We start from the raw sequence: 14,826 nt of genomic DNA, 5'->3' as shown, positions 1-14,826 counted from the left end.
CCTATGCTCCCAACTTATGCTCCTCAGATCCTGTCTTACAGCATCGTATTTACCCTTCCCCCAATTGTAAAACCTACCCTGTTGCACGCACCTATCTCTCTCCATAACCAAGGTGAAAGTCACAGAATTGTGGTCACCATCACCAAAATGTTCACCCACTAACAAGCCCATCACTTGTCTGGCCTATATGTGACTCCAGACCCACAACAATGTGGTTGACTCTTAACTACCCCCTGGGTAATTAAGAATGGGCAATAAATGCTGCCTAACCAGTGATGCCCTCATCCTATGAACAAATAATAATAAATAAACCCCAATATTTTACTACAAAACATTTCTCTTTCAGTTATTTATGTAGTTTCCTCTTTATCCTGTGTCAACTGTCAACTCAGAACTCACTGTCTCTGCTTTACAGAGTATAATCCCAACCTCCTCAGTCTCTGTAATTAAAATAGCTCATTCCTGCTTCCATTGGAATAAAACCCTCCTTGCAGCTTGTTAGAGAGCCTGACACCTTTACTCACTGAACACTGGCCTAACCAGGGTTTGTAAAGCACTAGACACATAAACTGAAAGGTCTGCAGATGCTGGAAAGCTGAAACAAAAACAGAAATTGCTGGACAATCTCAGCTGGTCCGGCAGCATCCGTGGAGAGAAATCAGAGTTAACATTTCAGGTGCAATGACCCTTCCTCAGAACTGGTTATGAAGAATGGTTGCTGGACCTGAAAAAATAATTCTGTTTTATGTCCAGAGATGCTGCCAGACCGGCTGAGATTTTCCAGCAATTTCTGTTTTTGTTCCCGGGTTTGTAACGGTTTAAAATTATTTTTTTTACTCTGTACCTCACTTTAAAAATGGAAGGATCCCATAATCATTTTTCACCACCTTCTCAACCTGTCCTCAGACATTCGGGTGTGTTCACCTCCTGGTGCTGCCAGACCTGCTGAGATTTTCCAGCAATTTCTGTTTTTGTTCCCGGGTTTGTAATGGTTTAAAATTATATTTTTTTTACTCTGTGCCTCACTTTAAAAATGGAAGGATCCCATAATCATTTTTCACCACCTTCTCAACCTGTCCTCAGGCATTCGGGTGTGTTCACCTCCTGGTCTGTTTCTGCTCTATCTTTACAAGTGTAACTTTTGGTTTATATTGTCTCTTGTCTTGCAACCAAAATGAATCCGTCTGCACTTCACTCTGTTAGTTCCACCTGCTGTGTCTGTCCATTTCACCAGCCGGTTTGTGTTCCCTGGAATCTGCTACTCTTCCCCTCACTGTTTACTACATTTCAGATTTGTATATCAACTACAAACTGTGAAACGATACCCCATATATCCAAATCCAGGCAAAGATATCAAAACAAGCAGCAATGTAACTGCAGCCTCTGAGACTTCCCTCCACTCTGAGAAATAACCATTCATTGTAAATCTCTGCTTTCTGTCCCTTTGCCAACTCCATATTCAGGTTTCCATTCTCTTTACACCCGTAGGCTTCAGTTTTGCTCATCAGACTAATCACAATCTCCAAGCGGTTAGGAGCCCTTTCCACCCATTGTGTTTTTCCTCTATTCATTCACGGGGATGAGGGCGTCACTGGCCAGGCAGCATTTATTGCCCATCCCTAATTGCCCAAAGGGCAGTTAAGAGTCAGCCACATTGCTGTGGGTGTGGAGTCACATGTAGACCAGACCAGGTAAAGATGGCAGATTTCCTTCCCTAAAAGACATTAGTCAACCAGATGAGTTTTTCCAACAATCAGCAAAGGATACATGGTCATCATTAGAGTCTTAATTTCAGATTTTTATTGAATTCAAAATTTGCCACCAGCTGTGGTAAGATTTGAATTTGGGTCCCTGGAATGTAATCAGGACCTATCACCTTTATCTCCACCTCTATCCACCTACTGCACTCTTAGCTACCTTCTCCTCAGCCCCACACCCTCCTATTTATCTTTTCACCCTGGAGGCTCCCAATCTCATTCCTGATGAAGGGCTCCTGCCTGAAACGTCGATTTTCCTGCTCCTCGGATGCTGCCTGACCTGCTGTGCCTTTCCAGCATCACTCTGATCTAGACTTTAAATTAACAGTCCGGCAATAATACCACTAGGCCATAGCCTCCCCAGATGGTCTCTGCGCTATCTCTCAAGTCTGATGTGATACTACTGTCAAACATATTTTGATCATCAAACTCACCATCCCCTTTGCAGCTTTGTAAAGCCAACAAAGAGACAGCAGCCTCTTCTCCCCGGCTTCACTCTCAATAACTGCCTCATAACGATTTTGCTGCTCCTTGGATGCTGCCTGAACTGCTGTGCTCTTCCAGCACCACTCATCCAAAATCTGGTTTCCATCATCTGCAGTCATTGTTTTTACCTATAACTTCCAAGCAGTCAGTGGGTCCCAATTCTGAAAACTTTCCTTCTTTATCCAATGGTTCTTGACCAAGTCTTAACATTTACCTCTTCAAAACCTGGTCAGTGATATATCACAAGAACAAATGCAAATAAATAATCAAATATGAAATGGGTGGCAGAATTCCCATTGGGTGGACACGTGGCACATGAAAGGAGCAAGGTTCTGTGGACCATTAGATTCAAACTAAATTCAAAACTAAAGAAAGCCCTGTGTTAATCGCACTGACCACGATTGCAGGATGTTTAACAGTCTGTTACAACCAATAAACATAGTCACTGATGTAGGAACCTTTAAAAATTAAAAAACTTTCTTATTATAATCTACTATTTGCCCACAACACCTGTTCCACATTCCCCTTCTGTTGCAGCAACACTCTCCATTTGAGGTTCTTCTAGAAATAGGAAAATTAAAGAGAAAATGGGAAAGGATTAGCACTGAATATTAACATTGTCATAGAATAAAGTTTGATACACATCAAAAATGAAAGGATGGTTAAGGGGAGGAGTATTTAGAATCTTTTTAATGCATTCCTGCTATACGGACATCACTAGCTGGGCCAGCAATTATTGCCGTTATCCCTAACTATTAAGAGTTGGTACCATTGCTGTGGGTCTGGAGTCACAGGTAGACAATAGACAATGGACAATAGGTGCAGGAGTAGACCATTCGGCCCTTCGAGCCAGCACAACCATTCATTATGTCATGGCTGATCATCCACAATCAGTATCCTGTTCCTGTCTTATCCCCATAACCCTTGATTCCACTGTCCTTAAGAGCTCTATCCATCTCTTTCTTGAAAGTATCAGGAGACTTGGCCTCCACTGCCCTCTGGGTCAGAGCATTCCACACAGCCACCACTCTCTGGGTGAAGGAGTTTCTCCTCAACTCTGTTCTAAATGGCCTACCCCGTATTTTTAAGCTGTGTCCTGTGGTTCGGCACTCACCCATCAGCGGAAACATGCTTCCTGCCTCCAGAGTGTCCAATCCTTTAATAATCTTAAACGTCTCAATCAGATCCCCTCTCAGCCTTCTAAACTCAAGGGTATACAAGCCTAGTCGCTCCAATCTTTCAACATATGATAGTCCCACCATTCTGGGAATTGACCTCGTGAATCTACGCCGCACTCCCTCAATAGCCAGAACATCCTTCCTCAAATTTGGAGACCAAAACTGCACACAGTACTCCAGGTCACTGGTGAGACCTCTTTGCTTCTATACTCAATCCCTCTTGTTATGAAGGCTAGCGTGCCATTAGCTTTCTTCACTGCCTGCTGTACCTGCATGCTTGCTTTCATTGACTAATATACAAGAACATCTAGATCTCATTGTACTTCTCCTTTACCTAACTTGACTCCATTTAGATAGTAATCTGCCTTCCTGTTCTTGCCACCAAAGTGGATAACCACACATTTATCCACATTAAACTGCATCTGCCATGCATCCGTCCACCCACCTAGCCTGTCCAAGTCACCCTGTATTCTCATAACATCTTCCTCACATTTCACCCTGCCACCCAGCTTTGTGTCATCAGCAAATTTGCTGATATTACTTTTAATACCTTCATCTATATCATTAATATACATTGTAAACAGCTGCGGTCCCAGCACCGAACCTCGTGGTACCCCACTGGTCACCGCCTGCCATTCCGAAAGGGACCCGTTTATCACTACTCTTGGCTTCCTGTCAGCCAGCTAATTTCAATCCAAGTCAATATTTTGCCCCCAATATCATGTGCCCTAATTTTGCTCACTGATCTCCTAACTGGGATCTTATCAATGTGGGTAGTAAGGGCAGAGGATGTCCTTCCCTAAAGAACATTTGTGGCCCAGATCAGAGTCTTTTTTTTTAATGATTACATGAACAAAGCTTTTAATTCCTGATTTTTGTTAAATTTAAATAATACCATTTTTCTTGGTGGGTTTTGATGCCCACCTTCATTGGCTTGGGATTCTGGATTACTGGGAACAGTGACATTACCACAAAGTATTGCCTCCCCCAAGGGAGAGACAATTGCATTGTTTGAGGGAAAGTTAAATAAATATTTGCAGTGGAAGCAGATACAGAATGATGGCTGGGATAGGAGTGCTGACAGACACAGTGGACTGAATGGCCTCCTGAACAGCAAATGAGAAATTGCACTTGTCTGATATTAAATTACAGGAGATTTCTCAAACATTGTTGCCTCCCCACATTGACATTGCATTAAACCCCAGTTTCATCCCTTAAACCAGAGACGCACACATTTCAACAATTAGTGAGTGGGAGGATGGGGTCCTGTACCCCTTAGGGTGAGGGGTGGGTCACTGTGAGTATGGTGCTGCCCCACCAGGGGCTGACCAAGTGGGGTGCACGTTATAGGTAGGCCCTCTGTCAATGCCAGGTGCACGGGAAAATTGAGAGAGGAATTTGTTTGAGGTGGTGGTTCGGAAAGCAGTGAGTGAGTTGATCCTGGTTGGAAGCGGAGTATTCCTGTACTAACTTCCTTTTCTCACTGTTAGGTGGATGAAGAAACCTCGGTGCGGTGTCCCCGATCAGCCTCGGGTCACTCGCAGACAGAGGAGTAAACGCTATGCACTCACTGGCCAGAAATGGAGGCAGAAGCACATCACCTACAGGTACAGGCCCCTCCACCCAATGCCAATCTGAGGTTTGCTGCTCCTTCTCTGGGTCACAGGCTTAGCTCCACCACACAGTGATTTCCAAAAGGAAATTGTTTCCTGTGACACAGAACAAGTGTTTCAAAATGAGACATTAAACATGATCCAGTCTACAGAGTCACCCAGCCTCTGGGAAAAGTCAACCATTAAAGGAAAATCAAGTTGAACTTAAGCAATCATTTTCATTGGCCATTATGGAATTTTAATTGTGAGAAAGTTGGTAAGTCTGGTCAGTCATTTGTAATTATAACACCCTTTAGTTGTAATGTTACATCCTTTTTCTTGAATTCATTTATGGGATTTGGGTGTCACTGGCTGGGCCTAGGATTTATTGCCCATCCCTAGTTGCCCTTTGGGAAGGTGGGGGTGAACTGCCTTCTTGAACCACTGCAGTTCATTTGCTGTAGGGTAGACCCACAATGCCCTTAGGGAGCGAATTCAGGATTTTGACCCAGTGACAGTGAAGGGACAGCGATATATTTCCAAGTCAGGTATAGTGAGTGGCTTGGAGGGGAACCTGCAGGGGTGGTGTTCCCATGTATCTGCTGCCCTTGTCCTTCTAGATGGAAGTGGTCGTGGGTTTGGAAGGTGCTGTCTGAGGATCATTGGTGAATTTCTGCAGTGCATCTTGTTGATAGTACACACTGCTGCTACTGAGTGTCAGTGATAGAGGAGATGAATAGCATTTCGACATGGTGTTCCAATAGGGCTATAGTTTGGGAATAACAGCTCTATTAGCATGAGAGGAGAAAATGAGGACTGCAGATGCTGGAGATCAGAGCTGAAAATGTGTTGCTGGAAAAGCGCAGCAGGTCAGGCATCATCCAAGGAACAGGAGAATCGACGTTTCGGGCATAAGCCCTTCTTCAGGCTTATGCCCGAAACGTCGATTCTCCTGTTCCTTGGATGATGCCTGACCTGCTGCGCTTTTCCAGCAACACATTTTCAGCTATTAACATGAGAACCCATCACCACCATAATAACACATCTGCTCAGGAGACATTAGGACAGAGGTCCAACTGCTTGAACAAAGTGATTTGCAGGAGCATCCTGAAGGAGGGGAGTGAAGTTGAGAGATTTAGGAAGAAGCTTCCAAGGCCTCAGGCTTAGCCTCAGCCTCCACCTGGTCCAGCAGTTCAATGGGGCCTCAATAGCCCAGATGAGATGAGTGCTGAGATCTCAGAGGTTTAAAGGGCTGTGGGAGGTTACCAGAGAGGAAACGATGAGGTGATGAAGGCTTTTAAAACAAAGATAAAATTTGCGGCATTGTGCAACAGGAAGCTCAGATCAGTGGGTGCTGGGATGATGGATGTGAGGTTGGATCTGGGGGCAATGGCCCAGGTTTATGGTAGTAGAACATGGAAGTGTGTGAAATAGTGAGGTTTGAGAGGTTAGTGATGAGCAGATTGGCTGAGAGAGGAGCACACTTGAGCAATGTTCGAGAAGTTTAGGGCTTGGTTCGGTGATTACTGAGAGGACATTTCCCTTTTCAGAGAATCCAGATCCAGGAGGTACAAATTAAAAATAATGGTCTCCCAGATTTGACAGAAATGAGGAGAAATTCTCCTCTTGGAGCTATTGCCGTGTGGAATTCATTTTTTTTAAAGAGAGCAACAGAGAATGGGTCTTTGTCTACCCCAGCCTTGAATATATTCAATCTCTATCGAGGGGAATCATGGCGTGTGGGGGCTGACAGGAGACGAGTTGAGGCCATAATCAGATTGGTTAAGAATTTACTGACTGGTGGAGCAGATTCGAGGGGCTGAATGGTCCACAAAGTGATCTTAGTGGCAGAGTGTAGCTCTCATCTCCAAGTCAAACAGTATTTGATATGATTTGATTTATTATTGTCACGTGTACAGAGATACAGTGAAAAGTATTGTTTTGCGTGTACCAGACAAACCATACTTCATAAACGTACCTCAGGGTAATAGAACAGAATGCAGAATATAGTGTTACAGCTACAGAGAAGGTGCAGAGAAAGATACAAGAGGTCCATTCATAAATCTGGTAACAGCAGGGAAGAAACTATTCTTAAATATGTTGGTACGTGTTTTCAAACTGTTGTACCTTCTGCCTGATGGAAGAGGGTGAAAGGGAATATAACCGGGAAGGGAGATGTCTTTGCCTCTGGAAGGCAGCCAATATGATCAGCGGGAAGTGTAAACAGAGTCAGTGGATGGAAGGGTGGTTTGTTTGATGGACTGGGGTGTGTAATGTCTAGACTCTTTGGCAGAACAGTTGCCGAACCAAGCTGTGATGCACTTGGATAGGATGCTTTCTATGGTGTATCTATAAAAATTGGTAAGAGTATTTGTGGACATTCTGAATTTCCTTAGCCTTCTGAAGAGGTAGAGGCGTTGGTGTGTTTTCCTGACCAGAGCATCAATGTGGATGGACCAGGACAGATTGTTGGGGATATTTACTCCTAGGAGCTTGAAGCTCTCAACCACCTCCATCTCAGCAACGTTGATCCAGACAGGGGCATGTCCACTACACTTCCTGAAGTCGATGACCAGCTCCTTCGTTTTGCTGACATTGAGGGAGAGATTGTTGTTTTTACACTGACCTGGTTGGGAATAGTCTGGTCCAGGTGTAGTCATTAGGGATAGAGAGGGAGTCACAAGTAAGGGAATGGAGTTTGTGGCAAAGACTGAAGCCCAGGGAGGTTGAGGTCAGAGAAGCTGAAGAAACATTCCTCTGGCTGGAGTCACAGCTGACAGAAAGAAAGTTGGCAGTGATTTTCAGAGACTTTTCATTGGAACCCATTGACATATCCCAGGCAACGACTTCCCCTGCTACTGAGGAAAATCCTGAGCAGAATCTTCACCATTTTGTCAAAGTTCCCTTCATATCCTGTGTCTCACCACGACCCACACCATAATGGTGACCATTCCAATAGGGTACAGCTGATAGCCCCTCATAAACTGCAGTGTGTCCTTTTCACTCCCCCCACCCCCGAGGTCTCCCACTGTCTGTCCTTATCAAATGAGTAACAACAGTGGGTTTGATGGAGCTTTGTCTGTCAGTGAGTTTTGAGAAGATTTGTAGCTCAGGTTGAGGTTCTGGATGTAGGTTTGCTGGCTGAGCTGGAAGGTTCGTTTCCCTCTGTCTCCAGTTAGGTCAGTGTTCACTGGGGCTTGGTGTGTTCTTAAATCAAGTATTGATTTCGGTCAGGTCATCTGATGTTATGTCAGTTATTCTTTCGTGGTGTTTGTAGAAACTGTTGACTAAGAAATTGGCTCCTATCATTTGTTATTAAATATTATAATTAATACAGTGCCCAGTTTGTGACAACTCTCTGAAACCTTTGTCTGTAAGGGCCAGAACTCCCTCTACCTATTGGCCAAAGATAGATTTCGCGGAGTCAGCTGTTTGTACAGCGGATTAACTTAATCTTGGTCACAGCCAGTGATGGTTGGGTATTACAAAAATATTCTTTAAAGTGTCAGCAGAGTTGTAATTTCTCAGCTGAATCTTTGGGCTCAGTTTGTGTCCCTGTCAGTGGAGTGGGGTGGGATGGTCAGGTGATAGTTGCTGGACTGTGTTAACGATGCTGGAATCAGTTTTGTGAAGGTTTAATTTTTTAAAAAATCTGCTTCCAATGAATCGTTTGTTCCTTTCTCAACCAGCATTCACAACTACACCCCAAAGGTGGGAGAGTACGAAACTCGGAGAGCCATTCGCCGAGCATTTGATGTCTGGCAGAAGGTCACCCCATTGACCTTTGAGGAAATTCCTTATCATGAGATTAAGAGTAACAGAAAGGAAGCGGACATTATGATTTTCTTTGCCTCTGGTTTCCATGGCGACAGCTCCCCGTTTGATGGAGAAGGTGGATTCTTGGCACATGCTTACTTCCCAGGGCCAGGAATTGGAGGTGATACTCATTTTGACTCAGACGAACCCTGGACATTGGGCAATTCCAATCACGATGGTGAGTACTCGTTCATTTAACTCCTTGTTACACTGAGCGATTGTATTCAAATGATGAACAAATCACAAGATGTGCACCAAATGATGCAAAAGGCTATACACATAAACCCATTGTAAGTCATGCCCAGATAAACCCGTTGTAAGTCATGCCCAGATAAATCCATTGTATGTCATGTCAACATACATTGGGCTTTGTCTTCATTCATAGGAAACACAGGAACCTGTGTTCCTTCATCATGAGTGATTGAGTCAAGTATAAGAGAACGGATTGAGGAACATCCTCCCATCCATTATGTACCAGAGAGCTGGTCCAACATTAGCTAAAGCTCAAACTTGATGCTATGTTTCAGAGCAGGGAGAGGACAACGAGATGTGCTTCATTCATTAAATGCAAACTTCCTTTTAATTCCAGCCAGCACCATGTTATTGGTGACTGGAGTAAAGGAATGACAGGTCTCAGAGACTTGGGAAAATGTTCCCGCCTCCCATCGCTTGCAAACTCAATAGTTTTAATCTTGATTTCAAATTTCGATTCTAAAAATGTCAAGACAGATTCAGAGACAGCCTGTGATTGAGTTACAACAAGTTGACAGCAGCAAATGAGCCAGTTGAACTGAGTTCCTGCTGTGCAGCAGCCCCCTTCCAGCCTCCTCTTCTGTTCCTCCCCTCTTCCCCGCCTGTATCTCCAGCTTCTCCTGAAGTATGCCAACCTGATTCTCCTCAATGATTTCCTGTGGGACCCAGTCCCAATTCTGTTCACTCTCTGGATAAAGACAATCCTGACTGAGTTTATATATCACCACCTTGTAGTGATGTGTTCTCGTTTAATACTCCAGATAGTAACATTTTCTCTCCATCTTCCATATCTAACTCTTCTATAATTTTAAGTACCATAAGGAATAGGAGGAGGCCTTTCAGCCCTTCGTGCCAACTTTGCCATTCAATAGGATCAATGGCTGATCCAACACTCCTCACGTCCACTTTCCTGCCCTTTTCCCATAACCCTTGATTCCCCGACTGATCAACAATTTTTCTCTCAGCCTTAAATGTACACAAAGTCTCTGCCCCCACAGCTGTCTTTGGTAAGGAGTTCCAAAGTCTCCCAACCCTCTGAGGGAAGAAGTTCCCCTTCATCTCAGTCTTAAATTGATGCCCCTTTATTCTGAGACTGTGTCCTCTGGTCCTAGACTCTGTCATGAGGGGAAACACCCTCTCAGCATTGACCCTGTCAAACCCCTTAAGGGTCCAGCATGTTTCAATGAGATCACCTCTCATTCTTCTAAGCTCCAATGAGTAAAGTCCCAACCTGTTTAATCTTTGCTCATAAGACAAAACGTCCACACCGGGTAGCATCCTAATGAACCTTCTCTGAACTGTCTCCAATGAACCAATACCTTTCCTCAAATAAGGAGACCAAAGTTGCTCACAGTACTCGAGATATGGTCTCACCAGCATCTTGTACACTTGCAGTAAGACTTTCCTACTCTTATACTCCACCCTGACCTTCAAATAAAGACCAACATTCCATGAGCCTTCCTGACTACTTGCTGCACCCTGTGGCTTTCCCTTTGTCATGCACAAGTCCCCTGAAGTCCCTTTGTGTTACAGCTTTCTGCAATTTCTTTCTGTTTAAATAATAGTATTTTTTTGTTTCCCTTCCAAAATGAACAACTTCATATTTTCCCAAATTATATTCTATTTGCTAACTTTTGTCCACTTTCTCAAACTATTAATTTCTTTGTAAACTGCTAGTATCGCTCTCACAACCTGTGTTTTCATGACATCTGTAAATTTGGCTGCAGTACATTCACTTCCTTCCTCTAAGTCACTAATATATACAAATTGCAAACAGTTACAGTGCCAGCCTTGATCCTGATAGAACCCACTGGTTATAGTGATCAACCTGAGAAAGAGCCCCTTCTCCCCACTTGCCACTCGTTTTGATCGGGAGACAGTCTCACATTGTGGGGGTTTTTGGTCATGATCAGGATTTTGCCGATTATTAACAAACTCCAAATCTAATCCATTTCATTGAGGTGGAGTTTGTGGAGATAAAGATTTGGTTAATGCAGGTCGGGGGATGGACCTGGGTGCTGCATTGGCTCTGTGAGTGTGTGTGGGGGGCAGGGTGTGTGTGGGGTTGGGGGGTGAGGGCAGGGTGTGGGTGGAGCGCGTGTGTATGTGTGGGGTGGGGCCGCTTGTGTGTGTGGGGGGGCACGGGGGGGTGAGGTTTCTCATATCTTGCTGCTTTAATTGTTGACTTCGGCTGCTCCACCGATGATGTCATTGCTGCTAATAGCTTAAACAAAAAATATTCCATAAACACATTAACGGAAGAACAGAGAGAAATACGGACTGAAATTCGACCAGAATTCAGAGCAGTAATTCAGTGTTGTTTTTAGAGAGACTGAGAGGAATAATGCTGAGTGACATCATCATTAAAAATAAAGCTGTGGCCTGGGCACCAGCTGGGAATCCGCAAAAACACACAGCTCCCTATCGAGAGGCTGCACTGGGCCCTGGGTAACTCTGGGACAGGACAGCTCCCTATCGAGAGGCTGCACTGGGCCCTGGGTATGCTCTGGGACTGGACAGCTCCCTATCGAGAGGCTGCACTGGGCCCTGGGTAACTCTGGGACAGGACAGCTCCCTATCGAGGGGCTGCACTGGGCTCTGGGACAGGACAGCTCCCTATCGAGAGGCTACACTGGGCCCTGGGTAACTTTGGGACAGGACAGCTCCCTATCGAGAGGCTACACTGGGCCCTGGGTAACTCTGGGACAGGACAGCTCCCTATTGAGGGACTGCACTGGGCCCTGGGTAACTCTGGGACAGGACAGCTCCCTATCGAGGGGCTGCACTGGGCCCTGGGTAACTCTGGGACAGGACAGCTCCCTATCGAGGGGCTGCACTGGACCCTGGGTATGCTCTGGGACAGGACAGCTCCCTATTGAGGGGCTGCACTGGACCCTGGGTATGCTCTGGGACAGGACAGCTCCCTATTGAGAGGCTGCACTGGGCCCTGGGTAACTCTGGGACAGGACAACTCCCTATCGAGGGACTGCACTGGGCCCTGGGTAACTCTGGGACAGGACAGCTCCCTATCGAGGGGCTGCACTGGGCCCTGGGTATGCTCTGGTACAGGACAGCTCCCTATCGAGAGGCTGCACTGGGCCCTGGGTCCGCTCTGGGACCGGACAGCTCCCTATCGAGAGGCTGCACTGGGCCCTGGGTAACTCTGGGACAGGACAGCTCCCTATCGATGGGCTGCACTGGGCCCTGGGTAACTCTGGGACAGCACAGCTCCCTATCGAGGGGCTGCACTGGGCTCTGGGTACACTCTGGGACCGGACAGCAGCTCAACACCAACAGCAATACATGGAATACACACACCAAACAAAGCTCCCACACTACCACTGATTCCCCAATCACAGTGAAACAAATATTGACTTTTCAGGCATGGTGTGTCTGCTTTATTCACTGAGTTTAGCAAAATGGATGGCATGGTGGCTCAGTGGTTAGCACTGCTGCCTCACAGCGCCAGGGACCTGGGTTCAATTTCAGCCTTGGGCAACTGTCTGTGTGGAGTTTGCACGTTCTCTCTGTGTCTGTGTGGGTTTCCTTTGGGTGATCTGGTTTCCTCTCTCAATCCAAAGATGTGCAGGTTAAGTGAATAGGTCATAGTGTTGGTTGCATTAGTCAGGGGTAAATGTGGGCCGGGGAATGGGTCTAGGTGGGTTATTCTTTGGAGGGTCAGTGTGGACTTGTTGGAGCAAATGGCCTGTTTCCACATTATAGGGAATCTAATCTAATCAAATCAGCTGAGTGGGCACCTGCACTAACCACGGCCAAACAAATCTTCAACTCCACAAGCTCCACATCAGTGAAACGCATTCGATTTGTGGATAATCGGCAAAATTCTGATCACGACCAAAACCCCCCCGAAACGTGAGACTGTCTCACGATCAAGACACCTCCTCTGGGAGTGAGTGGGGAGAAGGGGCTTTTTCTCAGGTTGGTCACTGCAACCAGTGGGTTCAATCAGGATCATGGCTGGCACTGGATCCAGCAAATCAGTGTATTCAATAGGCCTGAAGGGGAGGGTGTACACTGTGTGTGTGGTATGGCGGGGGCTTAGTGTACATGGGGCTGTGGTCATTCCTTATCGAGTTTGGGCTTGGGGAACGTGGAGAGAAGCTGCTTCTGGAAAGGTCCTTGTTCTTGATCTGAGTCTGTCTGTCTGCCTGAGCCCCATCTCCTCCCTCTATCCAAGTGGTAGGTTGTGCCTCATTTGCACACATTGTGCCTGGCTGAGTTGAAGCTGTGCTGGCTGAGATAGTGAGCTGCAGTCTTGTTTGTGTGATGTTGCCAGGCAGAGTGAGTCACACATAGTCTCAGGTGTGTGTCTCTGACTGGGAGATACCTGGGGACTTGGCATGCTGCCACCTCGTTGGAAGGAGGTGAGGTCAGGGTTTATTTCTGTTGTGATGTTTGTTTACCTCCACCTCCTTGTCTGAAAAACAGCAGAACACAGGCTGGAGCTAAATCCATTTCCCCCAATCCTCCTGACACTCTCGGCAAATCCACCCTCATTACTACAAGGAGCTTTTAGTTTTAACTATTTCTTCCTGAACCAATCCTGGTACATGTATGTAATATTCTTCACATCCTCTGCTCGTTTTCTACTGATCATTTAATCTTGTTCCTCTCTAACTCCAATTGTCCTTTCTCAATGGAGAGAGCTTCAGGTTTCAACAAAATTGGGGAAGTTAAAGAGATGAAACAGACTTTCAGAAGCCTAGAACTGGGAACATGGAAGATGGAGATGGAAGGTCTGTAATAGGCTGGATGCGGGGGGGTTGGCACATAGGAAAATAAGCAGATGAGGAGACTGGTCAAAACCAAAAAGAAGGTGAATCATTAACTAAAGCAGCTGTCCTAAAAATGAAGGAGTCTGAGTTTTAGGCCTGAAATTGGTGGTGTTGGCGCAGAGGGCTGTGATGTGAGGAGTCAAACTGGGAACCTGTATCTCAGATCCTGCAGTGAAAAGGTGGTCGAGGACACTATGTGAGTGAGGTCAATTAAACTGGGGTGCCAATAGAAGACCATGGTCATCTTTAGAGACTGGACAGGAGTGTTCCCCAGGACAGTCTGCATTTGAGGAACACCATGACATGGAGGAGACCAGATAGTGAGCAGCCAATCAAATGAAAGTAGCTGTAAATCATTTTTCAGCCCAGGAGAGTTTGTGGTCTCAGTCAGTCAGGAGGTTTGTCAGAGCCCATTCTTCTGAAGGGTTGGAGACGTTTAGAAACTGATGGATTCTCAAACAATTCTGATTGTCTTTTCTTGACAGGAAATGACCTGTTCCTGGTGGCTGTGCACGAATTAGGCCACGCCCTAGGCCTAGAACATTCCAATGATCCCAGTGCTATCATGGCTCCCTTTTATCAGTACATGGATACTGAAAACTTCAAACTACCGCAGGATGATTTACAGGGCATCCAGAAAATTTATGGTTTGTATTCTAAACATTCACCTTTCCATCTCTCTCCATCAGTCTGCACCTATAGTGTCATGTGCCACCCTGTAACTGACATTTCTATCCCACTGACTGTGGGAGGCATCACACTGTGCTCCTGTGTGACTGGTTTCTACATTGACACTGAAAAATGTGTTGCTGGAAAAGTGCAGCAGGTCAGGCAGCATCCAAGGAGCAGGAGAATCGACGTTTCGGGCATAAGCCCTTCTTCAGGAATGAGGAAGGTGTGCCAAGCAGGCTAAGATAAAAGGTAGGGAGGAGGGACTTGGGGGAGGGGC

At 45.8% G+C, this 14,826-nt stretch overlaps 1 protein-coding gene and 1 long non-coding RNA gene across 3 annotated transcripts in view; one reads left to right on the top strand and one right to left on the bottom strand.

Annotated features, from left to right (window-relative positions):
• The window catches only part of mmp24 (matrix metallopeptidase 24), a 47,698-nt gene that overhangs the window by 9,318 nt on the left and 23,554 nt on the right, over positions 1-14,826 (top strand). For both annotated transcript variants that reach the window (XM_043710988.1, XM_043710987.1), the window contains 3 exons: positions 4,912-5,028; positions 8,703-9,007; positions 14,363-14,524. In XM_043710988.1, the coding sequence (XP_043566923.1) occupies positions 4,912-5,028; positions 8,703-9,007; positions 14,363-14,524 (584 nt within the window). The remainder of the gene's footprint in view (positions 1-4,911; positions 5,029-8,702; positions 9,008-14,362; positions 14,525-14,826) is intronic.
• Positions 2,063-14,826, bottom strand: part of LOC122560341 — a 37,639-nt gene continuing 24,875 nt past the window's right edge. The window contains exon 4 of the long non-coding RNA XR_006314717.1: positions 2,063-2,804. This is a non-coding gene — a long non-coding RNA (uncharacterized LOC122560341). The remainder of the gene's footprint in view (positions 2,805-14,826) is intronic.

The sequence above is a fragment of the Chiloscyllium plagiosum genome, chromosome 20 (assembly GCF_004010195.1).
Source record: "Chiloscyllium plagiosum isolate BGI_BamShark_2017 chromosome 20, ASM401019v2, whole genome shotgun sequence".
Lineage (NCBI taxonomy): Eukaryota > Metazoa > Chordata > Chondrichthyes > Orectolobiformes > Hemiscylliidae > Chiloscyllium > Chiloscyllium plagiosum.
This window is presented reverse-complemented; position numbering and strand designations above follow the sequence as displayed.